Consider the following 9590-nt stretch of genomic DNA (forward strand, 5'->3'; position numbering starts at 1 on the left):
CCCGTCTTCTTCTACGTCATAGTTATGCGCTGTGGCATTAGCTTGTCTCATTTAGAAAGTTAATGACTTTTTTGTTCATGCAGGTCTGTCAGAGATAGCTAATCTCTAAGTTCTGATCTTCTAGAAATTCCATCTATCCAATGTGCAAGTCATGTAAACAATGGTCACTCACCTGGACCGATAACGGAGATTGGGAAATAGATGACATCATTACGCCAAGAGTCTATGCCGAACCTAAATGTAATCGAGTGTCCAACGCAAACAAACAAATGCTGCGCAATCCGCAGCAAGACCAGATGACTCATCCGCATGACCCTAACTTGACCAATGGTATTCCAGAAGACAAGCGCGAAGCGAGTACCCTTTCAGATGCCAAGACCTCGATTAGTAATCAATCATCAAACGAGGATGACTCTGTCACCTCAACCAAAACATATAAATAGTCTAGTAGTACCATATCAAATCAGTAGCAATAAACACCTTATCTTTACTATACTTGCTTCCTCCATCCTTGCCCACGTACCTCTCTTGATCCCTTGCACACCAACTGGTTAGTTACCTAGTCTTCCTCTAGTCTGACTTTATTACAAGGTCTCTCTTTCAGTTTTGCATGTGCTCATTCGATGGCCGAAGATCTTTATTCTTTTGTAAGCCATATCTTTACATCAATAGATAGTATTCCAACCATGGGCGTCACTGACAGCTTGGAGTCTCTTATGAATACCTATGATGAGTTTGCGGCAGAAGTCCACTGGGATTCTATACCATTCAACAGATATTCGCTCCCATAGTTCATCACAACTCTTAGCTCGCTCCGGATATCTAGAGAGCCGCCTATCCAATTCTGCCCACATGTTCAATAGGGTTGAGGTCAGGGGATTGTGCTGGCCACTCTAGAAGTGTACCTTCCTCTTCTGTTAGATGTACTGATTTCAAATACTTCCTAACAATCCTCGCCGTGTCGTGCTGAAAGACGATATCACTTTAACTTAGCCCCCAGTCATCAAGGGACATCTGTAGATCCTCCTGCAGTAGTTTGATGTAAAGTTGTGCGTCCATATTATTGTCAATCTTTGCAATGTATCCAGGTCCGTACCATGAAAAGCATGTCCACACTTTAACATTACCACCCCCAAACTTGACAGTGCCTTGCACTGACCTGCGAGTGAGACGTCCCGGAGTGTCGTCCCAGATCCACTGTACGCCATCAGAACAGATTCGGTTTATTTTCGATTCATCTGACCAAATAACCTTTTTCCAATCTTTCAGAGTCCATTCCATATACTTGTTGAGAAAATGCAAACGGGCTTTAATATGTCTTCGCCGTAGAGCTGGCCTACGTACACGCCTCTTTGCTGTCAATCCCAACTCCTTGAGCCGTCGTCTAACGGTGGTCTCAGAAACAGCCGCTGGTATGAGCTGGTTGGCTCTGACGGTGGCCTCAACTGCAGACTTGAGTGTACCTCGTTTCATGTTCACCTTAAGATATTGCGTGATATCTATAGGTAGTTTCCTTGGTCGACCACCTTTATTAACTGGCATGTACTCTTTATTCTTTGCATAGATCTTGTTGGCCGTCCATTGTGATATACCGACACTAGCAGCAGTGTCACGAACAGCAAGCAATGTCTAGCTCATGAATTGATGAATGACTTTTGTCTGATTCGAATCTGAAAAAGATCACGTGTGCTTGATTAATTTGTTCCGCTCATTTCCTTCACTCATTCCTCCATGCATAGTTTGCCTGTCAAGCCAAGTCGCGTCTCCTAGTTTTCTAGCTCCGTGAATAGCTCCAAGGATTCTAGAAGAGCTATAAACCAATAACCAAGACTTATAGTGCCAAGGAACCTTGAAATAAGATTGCACCAGATATCTTCCTCGGATCCTGTGTATTAAGTTAACTCAACACTTGGAGTTCCGCATATGGTAAAAGTCCTTAGGAAATATTTGAGTAAGCTTTATTTAGAGTTCTTGAAGCGCGTCTCCGCTTCAGTCAAACAAGTATAAATATGATAGATTTGTAACATAGTAAACCTCAGTCTGCAATAAAACTATTCTTGAATCTCCTAGGTTCATTCTTGTTCCTAAATCACTTACCTTCTCTTGCAATCGTCCTGTCAGTCCTTGACAAGCAGCTTCTCTAGTAGACATGCCTGCCATCATTAACCTCCTGGCTTCGTTGACTTTCCTTTGTGGAGTGGGTCTCATACTCTGTGAAGGTGTAGTTAAGAGAGAGTTAAGCAAGTGTTCATAAAGGAAAGAGAGAAAGTCCTTCTTTTATTCGCATTTAATGACGACCAGATGTTGTCATGGGCAACATTTGAGACCACATGCAAAACTGAAAGAGAGACCTGCATGAACAAAAAAGTCATTAACTTTCTAAATGAGACAAGCTAATGCCACAGCGCATAACTATGACGTAGAAGAAGACGGGAGCTTTATTAAACCAAAGTGTGAGTGGTGTATGCATATACGGTTTCTAGGAATGAGAAAAAGAAATGGACATGGGAATGAATTATACTTTCAGTATTGCATGATAGTGTATGTGAAGAAGGCCAAGCTCAAGCTTCTGAAATGGCCTGCAAATTCTCCTGATCTCAACGTAATAGAAAACATCTGGGCGCGCGTCAAGAGAGGGCTTGAAGACTATCCAACAGCTCCGAAATCCATCGACGAACTGTGGGAGAGATTCCAAGACATATGGTGCAAGATTGATATACAAGAAATTCAAGGACTGTATGAAAGCATGCCCAGGAGGATAAGGAAGCTCTATGACAACAAAGGAGGCTATATAGACTGAAATGTTTTATGGTAAATCGGAAGTCAAGGAGATCAAAAGTTGTTTATTATTTTAGCTAGGTCGGAGCCTTATATAGGCTCCAACATAGCCGTCACTAATTGCTCTGATCTATGAATAAAAAGGGGAGTGCTCCATTTGGGTACACTCCCTAGCCTCAGGACGTAACATAGACTATTAAAGCGGAAAATATGAAGAAATAAAGTTCGAGATGTCATTTTTCAAAAAAGTGTTAGAATGGAAGGCGCAATTTTAAAAGTTTATAACAGCAGCCTAAACCGCCTTTACTTAAAGCTGAAACCTGATACAGGCTCTAGTGATATACCAGATTGTATACATTTAACTTCAGGGCAAACGCAGGTAATATGGAAGAGATAGAAGAGAAAAACCAGAAAAGTGACAAACATGCTAACACTTTTTTGGAGGACTGTACTTCTCGCACACCAACGATATGCATCTCCAGAGTTCCCCAAATGTAGTCCTCCTCTGCCGCAGTAAAAGTTGGCTCTTTTGTCCTTGGTGGGTCTACACCTCTCTCTCTGGCCCTTTGTGCTTGCTCCTGCACTGCTTTCAACTCTTTCCTCCATGTCCTCTCCCCTATCATATTCACATTTTAGATTATCTCTTTCCACTTCTCGGCCTGAGTCTCCACCGTCCTTGGACATCTCCAGATGTGCGGTGTGTCAGCCTTAACGGAGAACACTAGGCTGTCTCGGAGAGAAAATATAAAAACTCAAGCAGATCCCTGGCCTGGCACATGTTTGCTTCACTTTATGTGCCTTAACCAGGACTCGAACCCGGCCCCTGGGCTACACAAGGGGGGTACCCTGACAAGTATACTACTCAGCCCTTGGGCGTGACGATTGAGCCCCTATTACCGACTCCAAGCCGGAAAACTAGAAGTTTCACTGGGTCACGTGCATGATGGCTTATGATTTATATCTATCCATAAAGTCATTAAGTTTATCGAAGTTATCTAATTGGCCCGGTTAGCTCAATCGGTAGAGCGTGAGACTCTTAATCTCAAGGTTGTGGGTTCGACCCCCACATTGGGCGTATTTCTGCAGGTTACTTAACCTCCTTTTAATGATAATAATCTTACTTTTTGGTATCTCGCCTCAACATCGTTTGTGTTATGTCATTGTGTCAACAGGATTCAATAATTTTAGTGTAGATGAATAAAAAAAAGTTGGATACATTTTACATGTCTGCTTGGTGCAAATAAATATTTTTTACCTCTCGCCTTGGTATACCCAGCAACCTACAAAGTTATCTTGAGCTTAAGAATAGATAATATACCTTCAATATCCCTCTACGGCGAGCAAGATCAAGTATTAATATGTTCTGTAAATCTTGGTCTCTTTTTTTGTTCTTACGAATGGTGTATAAAATATATTTTACGTTTAATGGTTGCGAAATTTGCATTCAAGGAATATACATTCAATAGAATTTACTGTCTGATATACATGTATACCATTATTGACTTACTGTATAGAGATATAAGTTATAGATCAGCAACAAGTTCAATGCGGGTCCTTGTGCTACTCAATAGCATAACATTGTTTTCAGTTATTCAGCTCCAATAGAAAAAAAAAAAAATCACTACCCAAGGTCTCTGTAACTTGTAGCTTCTTAATCATGGCATCCAGCTTCAATCCAGTAGCAGAAACGGTATAGAGACATAATAACATATTTTTTGATCGCAGTGATTTACTATTACTGCTGAGCTTTATTTGGTGAAAATCATCTGTACATTGGATTAGACACTTCAACAACCAACAACCTTTTACTAAGCAAATAGTGATGCGCATGTCCTCAATTTTGGTAATGCTTCAAAATGTCGACATGGAAGCCATGTTTTTAGGCAGAAGGCAAAGAAAAACCCCCCTTCTCGACTATTGTCTAATATCAACTCAAAGCGTTGGATAGTTATCATCCACACTATTAAACCCTATCCAAAACAGCAAAAGGTTCATTTCTAAGTTTGTATTGTTCATCATTAAGCGGCCCCAAAAACCATTGCAAAAAGAGATGGAATGCATAGAAGAGTGACATTGCATAACCTCTCTATGCAGAGTTATTTCTAATTACTTCCAGAGAGGTAGGTATTTTTATTCATTTTTGTGGATTTGCAGATTTACCTTCATGTTTGTACGTGAAGAATAATTATGGTCAAGAGATGAAGGTGGAGGCCAATTTTCTAGTGAAAAATAACGTCTTGGACGTAATGAAGCTTTCAAACTTGAATAGAAGTAATGATTCAATATCTTGTAGTCGTCGCTGCCAGCCATTTCTACGATTTATGGCGCATGCACAGGATATGTACAAAATAGACAGTAGGTTTTCCAGCATTGCGGAGCAAGTCCCTCTGAGTGTGAAGTAAAGTCAAAGGCAAAAAAAAAAGGGTTGATGTATCAAAATAGGTGAATAAGCATAAGCAACTTGCATCATCGTTATTTTGATTGCTCTTTTGTTTGGGAGGGAGCTAACGTTTGGTTAGTAGTCTTCCCCCCCCTTCTTCCTCTTTTTTTATTTGTCAAAAGAGACTGCAGCTCCAGTGTTCCTGTCGCCTCCATCGCTCACTGTGAAGCACAATTTGAAAGAGAGAGATGGAAAGAAGGTTCAAAATGATGATGATGATGAAAGACGGTATGGATATTTATATACATTGTCTAAGGCAGGGTCTTTTGCTTTTTTTTTTTTTTCCTTCTTCCGCACAAAGATTTTCATCCCCTCTCTCTTCCTCTCCTTTTTCTTTTCGACCACCAAGATTAAAAGCAGTTCGTTTAGACACAGATTATTATATCTGCATTTTCAAACCATAAGCGTCGTCATGTTCACAGAAGAACAAGTTAACACAGCTCTTTTAGAGCTCAAGGACCCAGATGTTGCCAGCTGGGAACTCTTCACTGAAGCCTCAAACTTTAAAGTCTTTCGCCGTACGGTAGCGAAGAGTGCGCTCAAGGAATACAAAGTACTCGGAACATACCCTGATCTTCCTGTTCGGTACCTTCTTCGTGCATATACTGACTTGGAGCATCGCAAAAGCTGGGACAAGAACATGGCCAACTGGAAACAACTAGATGCAAATCGACTGCATTTTACAAGTAAATTTCCTTGGCCACTCTCGCCTCGCGATTATGTCTATGAACTCGGGATTCAGGAATATGGCAATGGTGTAGTCTGTATCAATGGCAAGAGCGTAGAAGATCCGGCTATGCCTGAAAAGCCTGGTACTGTCCGTGTGGATGAATATCGACAGGATGTGGTGATTCAGCCTACAGAGGATGGTCGAGGATGCCGTATCTGGTTTGCATACTTTGACAACCCCAAGGTATGCTCCTTACTCTTTCCTTCTTATTTTAACTTGTCCTTTTTAAGTGCTGTTCATGTTTCTAAGACTTCTTTTATCATTATTGTTAGGGAAACATCCCTTCCAGCATTGTCAATTGGGCAGCCAAGTCTGGAGTACCATGTAAGGAGAATAGTACATTGTAAAAAAAAAGGTTCTCTATTTTACTTTATTTATTTATTTATTTTTTTTACTGGATACTTTTTAGCGTTCCTAAATGCATTACGAAATGCAGGTCATAGTCTTATGAAGCAAGATGCCGAGACAGGACGAAGTGAAAAAACACAGCCTCTTTCAGCGCTTGAGACCCCTTCAATTGGAGTAGACTGTTGACAGAAAAGACGACAACGGAAATAAAAAAAATAAAAAAAAAAAAAAAAAAAAAGTAGACTTTGCAAAGATACCAAAGCAGGGAAATATTTAGTTATTGATAAAGCCCATTGTAATCCAGTCTGGACTTTAAAGTGATGTTAAAATTTGCAAAGGTCTTTATTGAAGGAAGGAAGGGCAAACAAAAATATAAAAATAAAACTAAAATTGGTAAAAAGAAAAAAAAGGTAAAGAGAGCAGAAATATCGATTAAGAAGAGGGAATGAGCCGTTGGGGTGCCAGTATATGGCGAAATCTAGCTCTAGCAGTCCATAATGCCATCCTCCATCCCCTTCAGGGATAGCGGATGGAGACAAAAAAAAAGTATATTAGAAAAAGAGGGATATATTCCAAAGGAAGAATATAGACAAGGCAAACATAAGATAGCATGCGCACTAGATCCCCTCAGCAAGGTCATACGAGTACTGGAGGCTGATGTTCATTATACATGAACGCATAACAAATAGATGTTTTTGACGAAAAAAAGATAAAAGTGACAGGCGAAGAAGCAAAGACAGAATAGACGGCTTTAAAAGTAAAAATAACTCGCGCCAGTAGACAAAGTGATCTACTTGATGCTAGTTGATCCAGTGCTTCAATTACTTTTTCTTTTTTATAAGTGTTGTCTTGATGATCTTAACGGATCACTCCAATAAGGATTCAGCTTTGGAATGCTTGTCAGAGTAAAAAAAAATTCCACTCTGTGGTAGGGGACGAACAACACAAGAGCTTGTGGCCCGACACTGATCCTGAGCTTCATCCCCTTGGACATACTATCCAGACCAGGATATATCACATGCTAATGGAGAATATGCCAGATGACAGGTATCTATATTTCTGTATTTCACAAAACGGACAAGTATGCTTCGATCTGCCCCATTTCCCCGACTCCTCTCAAAATAAACTACTTGATTAATTCCATCAGTGTCTAAAAGTAAATCGCATCGTAAGATCATGATTTTGGGTGAAAATAAGATCTTTTAGAGTTCGTCTTCAGCTTGATCGATAACGCGTTATACGGCACACCGACGAGGGTGGAAGGGACGCGATGTCCAAGCAAAGGGGCGAAACAGGCAAACAAAAAGGGGGAGAAGTAATAAAGAGTTAGACAACGGACAAGAAGTAAAGATGACACTATTACAGGACAATCACCATATCCGCCATTTTGCGTAAGCAATAATTGGAATAGGATGTTTTCAGATGAACCAGATGAATACACATTTCTTGCAAGTTGCATTAGAAAATAAAAGTATATTTTTCTAGGATACTTCGGTGTGGCCTCAACCATTATGAAATTATAACTTGAGAGTCCCAGAAAGCTAGCCTTCGTGATAAGCTGGCTAGTGACTTCATCGCAGCAGACGACATTCATATCAAAGCATATTGGTCTTTCATGCGCCCGTTATAGCATTTTTGATGGTCTCAGGCTCGGGATTTCTTTCTTTCTTTCTTTCTTTCTTTTTTTTTTTTTTTATTCTAGAAATGGTTTTCAGATCTTCGAGTGATGGAGTAAGCGTTTCGCTGTTGGTTCGAGTGCACCAGCTAGGATTCCAAAAACTCTGTCGTCTGCTGTGGGGTTTTCGATGTCGTTTACCATCCTTAGATCACTTTTTTTTTTTTTTTTTTTTTTTTTTTTTTCGCGATGGTAATTTATGTACTTGTGTTTCAAATCCCTCGAACTGGTTTCATCGTTATTGGGTGCCTGGGCGCGCGGCGGGCTGACGACTTTGAGCGAGAGAATTTACCATTGACGTTAGAGTAAGGGTGATTGCCTTCAACGTCGGGGTTATTTCTTTATCGGGTCGTATTCGGCATAAAGCCTTAAATCGCTTCCTGTCACCATGAGATTCCAGTCTTGATATCTTTGGTGGTGGATTTGAGTGTATTCCAGTGCTCTTTCGAGATATATTTGGTCCGTGCAACATTAGATCTCTTACCAATAGAGATTGACAGTGTGGATAGCACAGAAGTTGTCGTGGACTGAGTAACCAGCTAATAGAAGGTGATACCCAAATGTGAAAACTAATCTTGCTCCTACACTCAAAATAACTTACGACGTGGGTATCATAGACATTCTCATAGATTTGTTTATAGCGCAACTTGTCCAGATAGGACTCCGAGATTGGCCGTTGTTCAATGTAACCGGAGAATTCATTCATTGCTACATCCTTGGACATATCATGAGGATCGGCCGTTTTGGCATCCATTGGATGGCGATAAAGGAAGGAAGGTAGGACTAGGCAGCCTATGTGGTGCAACGACAGCCGAAGGATGAATAAGGTCATCATGATCTGGGGTGTCATGAGAAGTTTGTTCAAATGGATACAGACATACATACACAAGAACAAATTGATCTTTGACATAGCATCTATTCCTATTTTTCCACTTTATTGTGACATTATCAAGCATAAAATACACACATGTCAAAAAGAGATTAGGGAGATATTGATACAGAAACGCAGCGTAATTGGGTCCATCTCCGGGAAAGATTGACAATGATGAGCAGGTGAAAATATATAACATACAGAAGCACGCGCTTCTGTTACTCTTTCCACAGACTTTGTTTTTCTTGACACCCGAGTACTAAAAAAGAAGAGTTCGAGCATTTCGCTGTTAACCCTGATAGCCATGACTACCATGGAAAGTCAAAAAAAAAAAAAAAAAAAAAAAAAAGAATCGGTGAATGGGCTAAATGAATAGAAAAAAGTTATATTGTAAAAAAACCAAGCGGCTGGAAGACAGAAGACAAAGAGTGGCAGGAGATTTCATAAACAAAAGACAAAAGTAGTCTGTTCATGTCGTCCTTCTTTTTGGATGTCCCAAGCGTCATAAAAATAAAAAAACAACGGGACGAAGATCCCTCCTTCCTCTGTCTCCTTCCCAGGCACACTCGACAAGCCTTTTGACACAATAGACACGCAAATACATCTTTCTCTCTCTCTTTTTTTTTTTTTTTTTTTTTTTTTTTTTTAAGACAAAAAGAAAAAAAGACTATATATTCATGTCATTGAACAATCGGCTATTCGGATGATGCTCAGAAGTGACTCCCACTAAAGGTGGTGAAGGCTCTTG

At 40.3% G+C, this 9590-nt stretch overlaps 3 protein-coding genes and 1 non-coding gene across 4 annotated transcripts; 3 read left to right on the plus strand and 1 right to left on the minus strand.

The window, feature by feature from the left end:
- Positions 1 to 140: 140 nt before the first annotated feature.
- On the plus strand, positions 141 to 443 carry BCR41DRAFT_375370 (hypothetical protein; the record flags this gene model as incomplete). Its single annotated transcript, XM_022026945.1, has 1 exon — positions 141 to 443. One exon carries the CDS (start codon positions 141 to 143, stop codon positions 441 to 443), a length of 303 nt encoding a protein of 100 aa, XP_021875927.1.
- Positions 444 to 3780: 3337 nt separating this feature from the next.
- BCR41DRAFT_t149 lies at positions 3781 to 3853 on the plus strand. The gene has a single exon. It is a non-coding gene; the product is annotated as a tRNA-Lys (tRNA).
- Positions 3854 to 5514: 1661 nt separating this feature from the next.
- Positions 5515 to 6500, plus strand: BCR41DRAFT_342728 (hypothetical protein). The gene is made up of 3 exons (XM_022022303.1): positions 5515 to 6131; positions 6221 to 6272; positions 6358 to 6500. The coding sequence occupies exons 1-3, from the start codon at positions 5631 to 5633 to the stop codon at positions 6480 to 6482; spliced, it is 678 nt and encodes a 225-aa protein (XP_021875928.1). The 5' UTR covers positions 5515 to 5630; the 3' UTR covers positions 6483 to 6500.
- A 1854-nt stretch (positions 6501 to 8354) lies between these two features.
- Positions 8355 to 8821, minus strand: BCR41DRAFT_401653 (hypothetical protein; the record flags this gene model as incomplete). The annotated part of the gene is made up of 2 exons (XM_022029236.1): positions 8355 to 8498; positions 8573 to 8821. 2 exons carry the CDS (start codon positions 8819 to 8821, stop codon positions 8355 to 8357), a joined length of 393 nt encoding a protein of 130 aa, XP_021875929.1.
- Positions 8822 to 9590: the final 769 nt, after the last annotated feature.

The sequence above is a fragment of the Lobosporangium transversale genome, assembly GCF_002105155.1.
Source record: "Lobosporangium transversale strain NRRL 3116 chromosome Unknown BCR41scaffold_66, whole genome shotgun sequence".
Lineage (NCBI taxonomy): Eukaryota > Fungi > Mortierellomycota > Mortierellomycetes > Mortierellales > Mortierellaceae > Lobosporangium > Lobosporangium transversale.